The sequence below is a fragment of the Penaeus japonicus genome, unplaced genomic scaffold (genome assembly GCF_977035675.1).
Source record: "Penaeus japonicus unplaced genomic scaffold, GWHDUDI00000001_assembly GWHDUDI00000036, whole genome shotgun sequence".
Lineage (NCBI taxonomy): Eukaryota > Metazoa > Arthropoda > Malacostraca > Decapoda > Penaeidae > Penaeus > Penaeus japonicus.
This window is the reverse complement of record NW_028234438.1, coordinates 3,795,155-3,812,654: the sequence shown is the minus strand read 5'-3', so window position 1 is coordinate 3,812,654 and position 17,500 is coordinate 3,795,155. Positions and strand designations below refer to the sequence as shown.

The 17,500-nt window shown below is 38.1% G+C and overlaps 1 protein-coding gene across 2 annotated transcripts in view; it reads right to left on the bottom strand.

The window, feature by feature from the left end:
- The window catches only part of Psa (puromycin-sensitive aminopeptidase), a 28,349-nt gene extending 15,720 nt beyond the window's left edge, over window positions 1-12,629 (bottom strand). Inside the window, exons 1-11 of one of the 2 annotated variants that reach the window (XM_043020978.2) lie at window positions 12,479-12,629; window positions 11,519-11,654; window positions 11,066-11,307; window positions 8,068-8,218; window positions 6,451-6,597; window positions 6,000-6,150; window positions 5,708-5,856; window positions 5,251-5,520; window positions 3,515-3,746; window positions 2,820-2,985; window positions 2,376-2,481 (exon numbers count right to left, since the gene is read on the bottom strand). In XM_043020978.2, the coding sequence (XP_042876912.2) occupies window positions 2,376-2,481; window positions 2,820-2,985; window positions 3,515-3,746; window positions 5,251-5,520; window positions 5,708-5,856; window positions 6,000-6,150; window positions 6,451-6,597; window positions 8,068-8,218; window positions 11,066-11,307; window positions 11,519-11,641 (1,737 nt within the window). In that variant the 5' untranslated portion in view covers window positions 11,642-11,654; window positions 12,479-12,629. Of the gene's footprint in view, window positions 1-2,375; window positions 2,482-2,819; window positions 2,986-3,514; window positions 3,747-5,250; window positions 5,521-5,707; window positions 5,857-5,999; window positions 6,151-6,450; window positions 6,598-7,355; window positions 7,507-8,067; window positions 8,219-11,065; window positions 11,308-11,518; window positions 11,655-12,478 lie in introns of both variants that reach the window. The other variant, XM_043020977.2, reaches the window with a different exon arrangement.
- Window positions 12,630-17,500: the final 4,871 nt, after the last annotated feature.

Below are 17,500 nucleotides of genomic sequence, written 5' to 3'. Positions count from 1 at the left end.
GAGGGAAGAGAAGAGAAGAGTAAAGGAGGGGAGAGAAGAGAAGAGTAAAGGAGGGGAGGGGAGGGGAGAGAAGAGAAGAGAAGAGAAGAGAAGAGAAGAGAAGAGAAGAGAAGAGAAGAGAAGAGAAGAGAAGAGAAGAGAAGAGAAGAGAAGAGAAGAGAAGAGAAGAGAAGAGAAGAGAAGAGAAGAGAAGAGAAGAGAAGAGAAGAGAAGAGAAGAGAAGAGAAGAGAAGAGAAGAGAAGAGAAGAGAAGAAGAAGAAGAAGAAGAAGAAGAAGAAGAAGAAGAAGAAGAAGAAGAAGAAGGGGAGGGGGAGGGGGGAAAAGAAGGAGCAGTGACCGCTGTAACACGGGGTTAACCACACAATTTTACACACTGCCGCCCATACGTCAGCTCTCCTTCCTTCCTCGGTGGGCGTGTCTGAAAAGGGACACGAATGGGGAGGGGGAGGGAAGAGCAAGGGGGTAGGGGGGATAGGGGAAGAGCAAGGGGATGGGGGAGGGGAAGAGCACGGGGATGGGAGGAGCAGAGAGGAGTAGGGGATGAGGGTAGGGAGAAGAGGAGAGAGGAGAGGAGAGGGGAGGGGAGGGGAGAGGAGAGGAGAGGGGAGGGGAGGAGAGAGGAGAGGGGAGGGGAGGGGAGGGGAGGGGAGGGGAGGGGAGGGGAGGGGAGGGGAGGGGAGGGGAGGGGAGGGGAGGGGAGGGGAGGGGAGGAGAAAGGGGAGGGGAAGGGAGGGAAGGAGAGAGGGGAAGGGAGGGGAGGGGAGGAGAGAGGGGAGGGGAGGGGAAGGGAGGGCAGGAAGGAAAGGGGAGTGAGTGAGAGAGGAGTGAAGGGAGGGGAAAGAAGGACAGAGGGAATGGAAGTGAAGTGAAGTGAAGGGAAGGATGGGAGGTGAGAAGCGGGAGGAACAAGAAGGGAGGGGGTGGGGCAAGGTGAAGAAGGGTTAAGGATGAGGGGGGGATGGGGTTAGAGGGGGAATGGGGGGGTTTGTGGGGGAGGGGGGTATACAGGAAGGATGGGTAAGAGGGAGATAAAGGTGACGAAAGCACAGGTAATTATACTGTGATAATGCGATATAAATACATACAGACATACATACATATATATATATATATATATATATATATATATATATATATATATATATATATATATATATATATATATATATATATATATATGAAAAAAATAAAAATAAGATATAAATAAATTAAAAAATAAATGGATAAATGAATAAATGAATGATGATGACTGTAACAGTCAATAACCATATAAAAATAACCAACAAAAAACATAAAAAATAAGGAAAAAAGAAAGAAAGAAAGAGACAAGAAGATATAGAGCATGGAAAGAAAGAGAAAAAAGAGAAACGAGAGCAAGAATAACAAGAAAAAAGAAAGGAGAGGAGAGAGGAGAGGAAACAAGAAAATAAAGAAAAAAATGAAAAAAAGAGTGTGGATGCGGGTTTGGGTGTGGGTGTGGACATAGAAATGGATGTGAAAGTGGAAGTGGAACTGGATATGGAAGTGGAACTGGAACTGGATATAGAAGTGGAGGTGAAACTGGATATGGATGTGGAAGTGAATGTGGAAGTGGAAGTGGAACTGAATATGGAAGTGGAAGTGGAACTGGATATGCAAGTGGAAGTGAATGTGGAAGTGGATGTGGAAGTGGAGGTGGGAGTGTATGTGTTTTTGTTGCATTTTCTTTTTACTAGCAGTGTGAAAGTGTTTTTTATCAACACCAATGAAAATAATACATTTACTAACAATATTCTCATGATGGTGACCAACTGATTCTCATAGTAAATCACAGATTTCCAAAACTGAAAATAAACATTCAAACCCAGCTTTGAAGATCGGAGAATTCAAATTTGGGTAGACCTGCTGAACTATTATGCAAAATATATCTTCTAAACCAATACACCTGGTTAATTAGCAAATCTTCAAATAATACAGAATCAGGACTTCTGTGGCAAACAACACAATCTGCCGAAGTGAAAATGATCGTTTCCGCAGATGAAAAAGATCTGTCGCCGCCTATGCAAAAAATCTCACACCGAGCAAGAGAGATTTTCTCATTTCATCCACCTACTGCAATACAAAAGACCAATCAACGCTTTGTTCTTACTTTCTTGCACTTACAAAAACACACCCTTCCCTACTACATAAATACAGAAATACCCATAAAAGCCACATTCCTCATCATGGTGATCCATTTTACGGACACGTCCAACACCTCGTCGAAACGCAAAACCCTCATCGCGCAATCAACCAACACATCACAAAAAGATGATGGTATAAAAGAGAAGAAAGATAATTAACAACATCTAGGGAATAATTGACGATAAGTGGGGACCATCTAGCAGGTTCTTACCATAGAGAAGAGGTCATCCAGTACTCCTAACCGGTCGAGAGGTGGCAGGCACTTGGTCTTCATGGCAGGCATCAAGAGGTCAAGCATGTCGGGAGGATACTGAGTCCTGTTGCAGAAAACGTAATTTAAAATGTTAACGTGGATGATATTTAATATAGACATATACAATAGCTAAGCATGTAGTCTGTCAAGTAGCAAGTCTGCTGTCAGTCACTATGTCTGTCTTTTTGTCAATGTCGATCAATGTCAATTAATCATCAAAATTACCTATTTAACTGTCAATCAATCCATTTAATTTCCTACTTTATTAATTACTGACGTCTCTACTGTACAAAAATAATATAGAACATGAACCTCCATTCATTTGTCAGTGAAGAGATGTTTTACAGACGAATTGCATCTGCATTGCCATTCCCGAGAAAATCAAATGCAACTGATTCTTACCTGTAATATCCTACTGTGCCTGGGTTGAGCTTCACCCATGTATCAGCCGAGATGCCCTCAAGAACCACCTGCGTTGACTTGCAGTCTAGGAGGACCTCCTTGACTGTTTCCGAGGGCTTCTTTTCAGTTGAAATACTGATTGGCACCATCCACTGGCTGTTGTCTCCTATGCAACGGAGAAAGGAAATAAAGTTGAAAGTTATAAATATTTGTGCTTATACTTTCTTCCATTACATTCTCCTAATAAAGCATCAGTGCACTACCACATTTTACAAGTCAGTCTCAATAGAATACCAACAAAGTTTGGGAAATCGTTTCCATCCACTTTAGCCCATTTACAATCATCTTCTCATTAATCTAGCAATCTACTAGCCTTATCTGACCCTGGTACCAGACACAAGGCACAAATTTTTTCCCTTTTGGCCAGGCACGGGCACAGTATCTGGGGAGCTTGGGAAGTAAGACCCTAAGACATACTTTGCCCAGATCCTGACTTATTTCTTTTTTGACAGGCAATATCTGGAGAACTAGGGGAGATAGACCTAGAGGATCTTAGAAACTAGATATACATTGTTATGTAGGCCTGACATCACTAAGAAACTAGCTTAAGAAGTCAGTCAGTTCTAGGACCAGGGCTGAGTTTGAGAAATAGAACCAAATATTAAACCTAACACAAAACAACCATAATAGCTCACCAGTAGAACCATCAGCCAGGAATCTCTGTTGGGTTAGTGTCAGCACCTTGTTGTCTCCATCCTGATGAGAGGTTACGGAGATCATGGGGAAGCCAGTCTGCTTGGTCCACGAGCTCATCACTTCACCCACAGGCTTGTTGGAGGCTTCCTTGAGTGCCGCCCACAAGTCTTCTGTGTAGGTGTTGTTGTACTGGTGGCGTGTCAGGTACTTGTTCATTCCCTCGCGGAAATCCTGAAGAGTGGAAGCATGGTATGTGGTTATTTATCTATGGTACTGAAGGGTCCTTCTGACAGGTGTGATACTTTATGATTTGATTTCTAAATACTTTCTTCTACTTAACCCATTGCAGACGGAGATAAATTTGCTTGCCCAGCCTCCAGGATAGGTTTTATTTTAGAGAGAGACCACTTGAAGCAATATAATTTGAAGCATCCAAATCTCTTTCAGTCATTCATTGTAAAACTAGAGCGGTTTTTGTGTTTTATTTTTTTGTGTGTTTTATTGAGTTTAGAGACTTATATGTGCCGTATGACAGGCTCTATCAGTGCTGCAGTTGACTAAAATTGTAGTATGTTATCCATATTAGCTCATTATTTTCTTTATACTCAATGTGATAGAAGTATTGCTGTTTTATGGGAGGACAAAAGGCAACTTTATTTTTTCGTATTTTTGTGCTGTCATGAACGAATACGAAACATATAACCACCTACAATAAAGATAACAACAAGAGGTAGGGAAGAGGAATGAAACCTGTGCTTGTGACTGTGAGTGCCACAGTGAAAGACATCCATATTGGCACAGGAGCACATTTTAGACACTGGGTATGGATTGAGTCACCTTCCTCTTCTCGTTCTGCCTGCACATCCTTCATCGGCGGTACTTTAGAGCAAGGGTTCATCAACTTAGTGTGTGCCATCGCTCTATAGAGACAGTGCATGCTAGAGACCGTGGATGGGTGCCATTCAAGGCTCTCTCACCTGCTGGTGCTAGAAAAAAGTGGTGCCATCTAGGTTTTGGACGTTAAGCTTGCACGATATTACGGTAATTATAGTAATTAGGACTGCAGTAGCCATCATCACTCATTCCTTTTTCATAGCAAAATAAAATAGCACAGTGATCCAAAATCCCCGAACGTCGTGTACGTCATGACGCCCGTCGTCAGGCCAAAGCTCCTACGTCATGTATGTCATGACACCCGTACGCAATGGGTTAAACTTTGAAAGTAACCTGAACGATATCTTGAAATAAAAAAATTGAAGCTCGAGCATGCTGCTGAATAGTTGTAGAAAAACTGCACCAACTAGCTTTAGAAACAATTCCCTTATAAAATAGACCCCATCTAAATTTTATTTCTTAACCCTTTCCCAACGGGGCACGCACTACGCGAAAACCCCTATGCCGGGCCATTGCAATATTGCATTGGAATCGTCACACTAGCATGACGCCCCGGCATCGGGAATTTAGCTGTGTCACACGAGTGTGACGCACCGTCGTCATAGGGTTAAGCTATATTAAGATTTCTAAAATCTAAAATTTATCGTAAAAGCACATTTTTTGAGCTGAAGCATTAAAACCTTAAAATCAACGTACATTCTTATGCAAGTAAATACAAGATAGAAACCAACCTAAAAATATATCATGAGGAAGACAAACTTATGTGTTGAGCCACATTATTGTGATTCAGACTTATTTCTGCTTGCCATTGTACTCGTCAGAAGAAAAGATCATATCTCACCTTGTCACCTAAGTAGCAGTGCAACATGCGAATCACAGATGCCCCTTTGGAGTAGGAAATGTCGTCGAAGATCTCGTCCACCTCCGAGGGGTGGCCGACTGGAACTTCAATGGGGTGGGAGTTCTTCAGGCAGTCTAGCTCCAAGGCCCGGATGTAAGTGTTGGTGACGAACTGGGTCCAGATGTCGTACTCCGGGAACAGGTGGTCGACACACAGGAACTCGACAAAAGTGGCATAGCCTTCATTCAACCAGAGGTGAGTCCACCATTCCTAGGAAATAAAACAGCTTATCAAAAAAGAGGAAAGCAAAAGTAAAACAAGAAAATAAATACAATATCTCTCATCTTTCCAGGCTAAAAAAAAAAAAAAGATATACAGTCAAAATTCCTCTTCAAGATAAACAACAAGACTAGAATATCACTCATATCTTACACAGATAAATAACAAAAACTCTCACCATAGTGACAAGGTTACCGAACCACTGGTGAGCAAGTTCATGGCCCACGACAAGAGCGATCCACTGTCGCTGACTAGCACTTGTGTTATCTGGATCCACCAGCAAGCATGTCTCACGGTAAGTTACTAGTCCCCAGTTTTCCATGGCACCTGAGAAGAAACAACTCATGCTTGTCAAACTATGTCCAGAGAAGGAAGGATATGTTTCATATGGAGAATCTTGCAAACCAAGATAACAGATTAATTAAATATGTGTATATAATTTTTTTTTTTTTTATTATCTTATAACTCACCTACAGAGAAGTCAGCAATAGCAATGAGATCCATTTTTGGTAATGGATAAGCAATATTAAAATAGTCCTTGTAGTACGGCAAAACCTTTGTCGCAACCTCCAGGGCAAATTTCCCCTGCTCCTTCTTGCCCACAGGGGTATACACTCGTACCTATCACGAGGACAAGATCCATTTGAAAACACCCTTTTGTGAACAATGATACTTTCATCAGAAACACGTTCAAATTTTCTGAAAGATGTCTAACCAATTAACAACTTTTTCATTATCACTAAGGAAAATTTTGAAATAACAAAACAAAAAGTAGTTTATAATCATGACAACTTATTCTTCACTAGACTATCACAACAAATGAATCAATAAATAAACAAGGGAGTTCATTCATATCCTTTCTCTTGGTAAGACTTCAAAAGATAAAAGTAGACTCCCCTTTCCCTCCCCCTTCGCACTCACCTTTATCCCATCAGTCGAGGTGTCCTCCACGTAGTCATACTCTCCAACCACAACAGCAACCAGGTATGTTGACATGAGAGGCGACGTCGCAAATTTCACGACTTGCAAAGTAGGGTCGGATTCGTACTTCTCTCTTGAGATCTCAGGCTAGAGGCAAGAGGGCATTCACTTAATTTCTTATTTAGTGCGGCATATTTTTGGTTCGTATTATGATTTCATCAGGTGAATATGACTGTACTTACCACAGAGAATGTGGTTTCTATGAGGGTTTAAACAACAAATGCACAGGAAATAATCCAAAAAACAAACAAAAAGATCTAATCTGAAGATGAATTTCTCATGGTCAACATACAAACAATACAAACAATATAAAAGTAAAGAGAACAAATAACAACAAATAATTCAATGTATTAATAAAATCTAATGAAGTTGTCTATATATGAAAAAAAAGGAATCAACATCAATATAAATACAGATGCACAGCCTACCATAAATTTCCAAAAGAGAGGCCTGCTTTTGAGATATTTTATGGAACGTTCTTCAAAAACACCCACCTGAATAATTTAAATCATATCTATGCACAGCAAATAAATATGATTATCAATTCTAAAATGGAAACATCAGCATTCCAACAAAAAATTAATGCGTATACTTTCCACTAGCACTAATACTGAAACAATATTTGGTCTGGGGATGCAAAATGTAATTATTCAATGCTACCTCTTAAAATGCAGTCATATTCAATTTCAAGCCTTAGCTGCATAAAATATAAACACACCTACAAAGGAGGCGGTAAAAGCTTTTACCAAAACATTTCATAAATAAAAAGCAATCTACCTATGACCATACAAACTAACCTAACACAAATTAGCAAGGCTCCAAACACTCAACGCAAGACTACATACCATGTTAGAGAGAGGCACTCTGTCGCTTGGCACGACTAGCGTAATGTCAAAGGTAGCTTTCAACGCAGGCTCATCCCAGCATGGAAAGCAGCGCCGTGCATCTGTGGCCTCAAACTGAGTGACGGCTGAATACCTTTCCTCGCCATTCACCCTGTGTGCATATGAGAGGAACTCAGTCTGCCCTTGAGTTGTACTTGTAAACAAAACATGAAAATTATGGTACAAGTTAAAACTAAAACAATATAAGCATTACTTCTGGAATACAGAATCTTTTTTAAATGTATGACAGGAAGAGTGACACCCAATCAAAATCTTAAAAATAATACTAAATCAATAAATACATAAAATGAAGAAAAGAAAAAAAAATCTCAACAGCAGGTAAGTTCCACTCACTTCACATTACCTCATGGGCAGGCTACTACACTTCACAAAGTTGTAAGCAAAACATCTAGGTTTTAAGAATTTCCAAAACTGGCTCCCCGTGCTTTCCAATGAATAAGCAAGAATTCCTACCCCATTTACGTGAATCATCTTAGTAGCTTTTCAGGTTTCAGAGACAAGTCGGCCAAACAAAGTTAAAATTTCTGCACTCCCTATTCACTTTTTCTTTTACTAATGGAAACTCTTAATACATCAGCAAGATATGTTTAGTCTCTCCTATGAGGTCAAGCTTCTACCCCTTGGCATGAAGACCTGAGTGGAACCTACCTACCATGTTGTTCAGGGCCACGCAATATGAGGGAACAACCAGCGTGACGGAAAATTTAGCCTTGAGGGCCGGCTCGTCCCAGCAGGGGAAGCAACGGCGAGCACAGGTGGCACAGAGCTGGCTTACGGCCATGTACCTCTCTTCGCCCGTGGCTCTGTTGAACCCCGAGAACATCAGACTTAGGTTTCCCGTTGCTTTATGGTGTTATAGCACAGGGCTTATTAACCTGGATTTTGTAATAGGATTTGCAATGTGACATTCTATATTTTGGGTAAAGAACACTGAAGATATGACATTCTATATTTTGTGTAAAGAACACTGAAAATGTGATATTCTGAATTTTGAATAATGGACACTCAAAGGCTGATATTATTGAGATTTCATTCCCATTCCCTGGTGTCCTGAAAGATGGATTCATACCGACATTCCGAGAAATACTTTCATAAGAACACCAGAGATTTTGCACTTCATAATAAATTATACCTCTGAATTATTTGAACATACTACATTCATCCATAAACTTACTTCTAAAGTTATGAAAACTACAATAACTTTAACAATTATCCCAAACAATGCAAAACAGCTGCCTACTTCGTTCATTTCTTCAGAATTAGAAGGCTCTGTGTTCACCACTTGTACAAAATCAAAGATAGAGAAGAGAGGGATACATATTTTGAATACCAATTTCCTCTTCTTTATACTTCATCTTCTTCTTTTACAGTAAAAGCCACAAAAAATACCATACCAAGTACACTAGCCTTCCCTTCAGTAATTACCAGCCAGTGATCTCGGGTCAGTCCAGGTGGGCGAGAATAGTACTCATTGCAATGCGATTGAAAAATGCAGAACGACAGACCATTATTGGACGTCTAGGACCTCATCAATAGGATTTTAGGCTACTTTTGATTGCCCCTTAGATTTCTTTCACCCATTCCTTATGCTTCAAGTATGTTGTAAAGATAATGGATGTGATACTTGAATTCAATAAAACAAAACAACTAAAGAACGTATCTTCTAATTTGCTTCAGTTTACATAAAGAAATATCTCTCAAAAGGGGAATTCAGAAAATGACAACTTGAACATATCTAATTTTCAAAATCCGAATTGTAATGGAATTTCAGAAAAATAGGATTATTACTATCTTTACTTCTTATCAATTTGTGCAAATAATTGCCTTTATCCAACTGATGTTTAGCTTAAACTTTACAACAATATAATATTTACAACCAAAATCAACATCTAGTTCTAAAAATAATGAAGAGAGAGACGTATGTCAGCTGCAAGAAATGATAAACAGTGAGACTACTCAATCTGCAAATTTATGAAATACCTTATGCATTGCATTGCATGTGCATTTGTGTGTGCAAGTCTTCTTTTTTTAGGGGGGGAAAGCATGTTTTTTGCATAAAATATAGACCAAAATATAATCCAATATGGGTACTAATAATAATTATAAATATAACACATGTCTGAAATCATGTTTGGATTACATGATAAGGTCATCTAACCAATCAAATATATTCATTAGAACTTACAAAAAATGTAATGAATAAGAATAAGAATAGGAATGAGAATAAGAATAGGAATAAGAAGAGAAAGAAAACAAATATGCTGAATGAGGCACAGAAATCAAATAAAAAGAATAAAAATCATGTAATCAACTCGTCAAAATCTTTTTACCCCATCTGTCAAAGGGCCACAATTGTACATAAAATTAACCATACATTCATCAATTGCTTGCATCATTATATCACTTACAAGAAATAAAATCAAGATGTGCAAACCAAAATACCATATTTTAAAGAATCAGTTCTGATGGCATAAACTATACAATGCAAATTATAGCAAATTATATTCAACTACTACAAATTTATATTCAACTACAACTACTACAAAATCAATCAGATAAAACTATACGAAAACTACATATATAAAAATGTTAAATGACGGCCTGAATTTGACACTTTTCTAGATAAGTATAGGAACAGTATTAACCCATTGCGGACGGGTGTCATGACGTACATGACGCAGGAGCTTTGGCCTGACGACAGGCGTCATGACATACATGATGTTCAGGGATTTTAGATCACTGTGCTAATTTATTGTGCTATGAGTAAGGAGTGAGTGAGAATGACAATTGCAGTTATAATTACTTTAATTACCATAATATTAAGCTAACTTCACATCCAAAACCTAGATGGCATCACTTTCTTCTATCACCAGCAGGAGAGAGAGCCTTGAATGGCACCCATCCACGGTCTCTAGCAAGCAATATCTTTACAGAGCGCTGGCATACGGCAAGTTATGACCTCTTGCTCTAAAGTGCCACCGATGAAGGATGTGCAGGCAGAAGGGGAAGGTTTACTCAAACCATACCCAGCGTCGAAAATGTGCTCCTGTGCCAATAAGGATGCCTTTTACAGTGGCACTCACAGTCACAAGCACAGGTTTCCTTCCTATTCCCAAACTCTTTATATAATCTACATTGTAGGTGGTTATATGTTTCGTATTTGTTTATGACAGCACAAAATTATGAAAAAATAAAGTTGTTTTTTGTCCTAACACAATACAGGAATACTTCTATCACACTGAGTATAAAGAAAATAATAAGCTGATATGGATCATATACTACAATTTTAGTCAACTGTAGCCTGTCATATGATACGTAAGTCTCTAAAAATATTAAAACACACTCAAAATAAAACACAAAAATGCGTCTAGTTTTATAATGAGTGACTGAAAGAGAGTGGGAAGATTCAAATTATGTTGCTTCAAGCTGCCTCACTCTGAAATAAAACCCATCCTGGAGACTGGGCAAGCGAATCTATCTCCCGTCCGCAATGGGTTAATGAGAAAGGATAAATTCCACAATGCAAAACCTATTATTAGCATCTCTTTCCTTCCTCCCTGGTTACTCCTACAGCAACAAGAACAAACAAACCCCCCAAAAATACAGTATCAACCACAAGACAAAAAAAAAACAAAAAAAACAAGACTCACGAGGTGTATTTGCTGCGGTAGAGGCCCTTCATCTTGTCGTTCAGCTCTCCGTTGAAGGCCATGCTGAGTTTGGCCTTTCCGATGGGCAGCGCCTTGTCGAAGGTGAGCGTGACCATTTCGTTGGGCGTCGAGATCTCGGTCGAGGCCGGGAGCACCGTTTCCCCGCCAGCGAGGGTGACTTTGATGTCTCGTAGGGTCAGGTCCAGTGTGTTGAGTTTGATCTGTTTGGTGGCTTCTTTAACCTGGAAAGACGCTCGGTAAATTGCAGAATCGGAATCGCTCTAGGGGTAGGCAGTGTTCGGCTGGGTAAAACTCGTCTTCGAGTGAGAAGCGTCCATTTCCAAATATGGATCAATATTCAAAATAATCGTTACCAAAGCTACACTCAACCTTTGCATTATTTCAATTACATTAATTGCCACATAAACATAGTCATATACAAATATGAATTACCTCAATGTCAACATCTTCTGAGCCAGTAAAAACACACTTGACGAGATTGGGCTGGAGGGTGACGGCATAATGCAACGGCTTCACATTGCCCGGAAGGCGCTCAAATGGCTTAGGTTCAGGCATCGTAGAAAAAATTCTGAAACACAAATCAAATCATTTAAAAGTAAATCACGTTACTAATTACAGTTCACGCCTATTAATTTGAAATCATTTTCAATAAGACAAGAACATAAACTTGCATCCAGAACCACATTTTCTTTCCCTACATAAATAATATACATCTATATAATGCCCACCTTTAATGACTAGGGGGGCACAAGCAAACACATACATATAAATACATAATTCTTGACAACCTAACTGTACAAATATCTAGTGTAAACGCCTGTACTAATTGTACTTAGCACCGTGCCATTCCAATTACCTAAAACACCAATACTATAGTTCACTTCAGCAAACTAAAACTACAACATACATCAACATACATCAATCAATAGTAAATCCATTAGTATCAACACTTCCCAGCTCTTCCAAAGAATCATCTAATTCTCTAATGAAATAAAAATAACCATCAATAACAAGATAAAACAGCAAGCACAACCTTACGATGACAGTTACAAGTCACTAATCTCTTACGACAAGTCACGGGTTAGCGTTAATAAATCCCAAATGATAATTAATATCCCAAAACTCTAACAACGACTGTAAATCACTAAACAAATGCACGTGAAAAGACAACGAATAAAACATCATCTAAAACACATTCACGTTGATTGCATCTCTCTGACATTCAACCAATCGAGTCGAAAAAAAAGGAAACACATCAAACTATCGTCAAATTTCTACATAAACCTCAATCTAACCTAATAATAACCAACACCCAAGCGTAGGCAAGAGTTTCCTTAATAACGAGAACAAATCTAATGACGCTGTAACACTTGCGTCCTTTAATAATCTTACAAATAATGCAAGAACAGCTGGACCGGCAAACTTTATAGTAACAGGAGCAGAAGAAGCTGTCCCCGGAGCCTCAATATTTATATCGCTGAGTGTAAAACTTGACCAATCGAAATGAAGTGAAATCTCAAGCGCGCGTTCCGATTGGTCGAGCGTACTCACTCAAAAGTCATCCCTGAATGGTAGAAAACGGCGTTGCTTGGTGAAGATCGGGAAGCGTAGAATGAACAGAGGAAATTCATTAACAGTCTTGTCATCCTACGAAAGGAGATAGGGTGACTGATACTTTATTTTCCGTTGGATGTGTGTGGAAGGTAAAAGAAAGAGAGAGAGAGGGGAGAGAGAGAGAGAGAGAGAGAGAGAGAGAGAGAGAGAGAGAGAGAGAGAGAGAGAGAGAGAGAGAGAGAGAGAGAGAGAGAGAGAGAGAGAGAGAGGAGAGAGAGAGAGAGAGAGAGAGAGAGAGAGAGAGAGAGAGAGAGAGAGAGAGAGAGAGAGAGAGAGAGAGAGAGAGAGAGAGAGGGGGGGGGGGGGCAGAGAGACAGACAGACAGGCAGACAGAAAGAAAGAGGGGGAGGGGGAGAAAGAGAGAGAGAGCAGGGATAGATAAACAGACAGACAGACAGGCAGATAAAAAAAGAGATAGAAGAGGGGGGTAGAGAGACAGACAAACAGGCAGACACAGAGAGGAAGAGAGGAGGGGGGTAGATAGACAGACAGGCAGACATAGAGAGAAGAGAGGGAGATAGATATACAGACAGGCAAGCAGACAAAGAGAGGAAGAGAAGGGGTAGATGGACAGACGGGCAGACAGAGAGAGAAAGAGAAGAGGGGGTAGATAGACAGACAAAGAGAGGAGGGGGTAGATAGACAGACAGAGAGAGAAAGAGAAAAGGGGGGATTAGATAGACAGAAAGACAGGCAGAAAAAGAAAGAGAGAGAAGAGGGGGGGTAGATAGACGGACAGATATGCAGACAAGTAGAGAAAGAGAAGAGGGAGGGTGGTAAATAGACAGAAAGACAGACAGATAAAGAGAGAGAGAGAGAAGAGGGGAGGGGGTAGATAGGCAGACAGGCAGGCAGACAAAGAGAGAGAGAGAGAGAAGAGGAAGGAGGGTAGATAAACAGATAAAGAGAGAGAGAGAGAGAAGAGGAAGGGGGGTAGATAAACAGACATAGAGGCAGACAAAAAGAGAGAGAGAGAGAGAAACAGATAGACAAGACAGATTTGATATGATTGTCTATTGATATCATTACTTTCATTCATGTTTCCACCCATTAACAACCCCCATTAATGGCAGAAGCTAAATTAATCTGAATATCTCCAACACAATTGTAGCAATCCCATATATATAACACCTAACACAGTTCTACAACCGCTTCACAAATAATAAATTGACAAATCAGCTGATAACTAATAAGATATCATAATTGGTAACGCTGATGTTAATTATTTTATTAGGGCTAGCAGTATTATTAATATGATTATTTTTATTATTCTGATATTATATCATTAACAATATAATCATTATCATAATCACTATTACTGTCACCATTATCAATGTCATTATTATGATAGCACATTTTGTTATCATTGTTATTATCATTATAATCTTTCTCCTTGTCATTATTTTGGTTTCCTTGTTCTATCATTTATTTATATTTTTTTATTATCATTATTGATATTATTATTATTATTATTATTATCATTATTATTATCTTTATTATTATTATCATTATCATTATTATCATTATTGTTATTATTGTTATGATAATGATAATTATTATTACTATTATTATTGTCATTATAATTATTGTCATATTATCATCATCATAATCATTATTATTATCATTATCGTTATTAGCATTAGCATTCGTATTAAAGTCATTATTACTATTATTATCATAATAATAATTCTTATTGCTATCATTATCGTTATCTCTACGATAATTGTTGCTATCATTATCATTATTATCATTTAATGTGATCATTATCATTATTATCACCTTCGTTATTATCATTATCAATACTATCATTACAGTAACCACTACTACAACTACTATCATTCTTAACATTCTTCTCATCATAAAGAAAGAGAGAGACAGAGAGAGAGAGAGAGAGAGAGAGAGAGAGTTAATATTAACATTGTGGTTATCTTTATCATCAGTATCTCTGGAAGTAGTAGAATCCGTGACAATAAAAAAAAAAAAAAAAAAGGATAGTAACAATACTGATGTTCTGAATGATCAAAATAACGGTCATTATAAATATAATAATGGTCATGACAATAAAAAGGGTAATGATGATATTAATAGCGTGTCATAATGTCAAGAGTAGTGGTCATAAGGATAATGATAATTGTTATGATTATGATAGTAATGATTATTGATAGTGATGATAGCAGTAATGATGAAATTGATAATAATAATAATAATGATGATAAAGTTATACTAGCGATGATAATAACAATACTAAACATTAAAGTGATAATGATGAAAATAACAATAAAGAGGAAAATAATGATTATAATTATGAAAATAATAAGACAAAAATAGAGATCATAATGATAACAACAGAAATAGTAATAATAATAATAATCATAATAGTAACATGAATGATCTTAGCAATTATAGTAACAGAAATTATGATAATGATAATGATGAAGGTGATGCTGAATGTAATGATAATAATAATGAGGAGGAATTATTATCCTAATGATGTTGGTAATGATAGTAATAATGATAATAATAATAATGATGATAATCATAATGATGACAAATTTTTTTCCAATATATCCTGCAATATGAGTCATAGGGATGCAGAAAAACACACACACACAACACACACACACACACAATATACACACACATACATACACACACACAATATACACACACACATACACACACACACAATATACACACACAGACACACGCACACACACACACACACATACTCAATACACACACATACATACACACACGCAATACACACACACACGTGTCTATAATTTCAGAATATACTACATTATGTATCCTTCATATTTTACATAATCCAGAAAAATAGATTACTTGAAATGGTTAAAAAAAAAATACAGCGTGATCATTATTACTAATACAGGTATAGATGTGGTTCTCATTAATATACAAGGATATAAAGATTTCAAAATCTTTCACCTAAATTTTATCAAATTGTAAACCGGCATTGTCTCATTAAAACCTACTTTGGTTTAATTTGTCATTTGCAACAACTTTCTGACTCACGACTGGCGTCTCAGATTTGACTTTTGTTCACGGTTGCAATTACAACGTTGAAAAAGGATAGGTCTTGAGTCTTGAAAACTGACTCGACAACAGAGGAACCGAACTCGAAATTGTCATCGGCGCTCAGCGATGTCGATTGTCGAATTCGGAAATTTCGTTTGATTGTCGGCCAAATAAGAGTGACGTAGTGGTGACGTGGCGAGTAATAGATGACGTCATGGTTTGATATTTGGGAGATTGCAGAATTTAGTTATTGTTTTATCTCATTGTGTGTACTAAAAAAGGGAATATCAGGTATTGTTTTTGTTCATTTTCTTACGATATTTTAATTTTACGACGGATTCCTCAGCAAATCAAACTTTGCGCGCTTAGAAATGCAGCAATGGCGGGAATTAGTGTACATTTCCTACCCGAAAACCGAAAAAAAACGCTAATAACTAATCACAGCTCGAGAACCACAGCCAATCACAGTACATTCGCTAAACAAAGAGACAGAATTCCCTGCAGTTCTGCCCGGCGTCTAATCCATCCGATCCCACGCCGCCAATCCTTTCACTTCCCTGAGTTAAGAGTTCATCCTCACTTCTTGAGAGTCCTTGACGACGTGACAACATACCCAGGGTGGGTTTATGGACGTTAGGATATTTCAATAACTGCAACTTTTGAAATGTCATTGTGTCTGTACATAAATAGGCTCCATATATCATAAATATGAAACGTGAAAACAAAAATCAGCTTGATCTGATAACGTTTAGGGGTTGCACTATTCAATTTAATATATTACGCATTTCCGTGGAATTGGGGACTCGCGCAGGCAGACGAGGTCCACGCACTTCGAACTTCCTCGCTGACCTTAAGTGATCATAGTTCCCTTCCGAATCACAATCAAATTTGTGTCTTTAGGTGCATCAAGTTCCTCGCTGGACGTGCCCAATTTCAAGAAGCTCGTTGACATGACAAGATGTATGGACCGAGATGTAGGTACTAGATAATACGGCAATTTGGTTGGCCCTTTCAAATTAACTTTCCTGTTGCTTATCCTAAACTTGTAAGGGCATCGTGGTGTCTTTTCAACAGGCAAACATAGTCATCGAGAAATGCTAAATGTTTGTTCCTGAAGGATGGAAAGACAAGAAAGACAACCAAGAGGAGAAGGGTAATTCTGCACACTGAAAACTAAGATGGCTTCCAGATGAAAAGTAGTTTTATTGCCCATAAAGTCATATCAAATGTCCCAGTCATAAATCCCCATTGGTTATAGAGGTTTTCAAGTGTGGAATTGTAAACCAGAGATTATCCAATGTAAACCTAAGAGAGCAAACTTTTAATTAAAGAGCAACGGGTTTAAGTCGCTCTCTGTGCATGAATTACAACAGCGTTATGGAAGATTTTGTCATCATATTTTTGTAATGTGATCAGCACTTTCATCTTCTTTAACGCACTTGTATGTTAACTTAATAGTAAAGATATTGTTATAGATCATCTTTATATAATCATTTAGTTTATATGTCTAGTCTGTTCTGAGACACCATTAAATAAAAATTATCATATTATCCACTCCATGTGTAAGATAACTATGGTGAATTATAATCACCTTCTATTCATGCTCCTTGATATGCAAGTCACCTTCAACTTTAACTATATTATTACAAATGTATTAATGCCAATGTATAACCTATCCTGACTCCAGATTATGCGTTTATGAATAATAGGTAGGCAAGAGCTGCCACTGATATCTATAAACGTTATATTACAGATTAAACA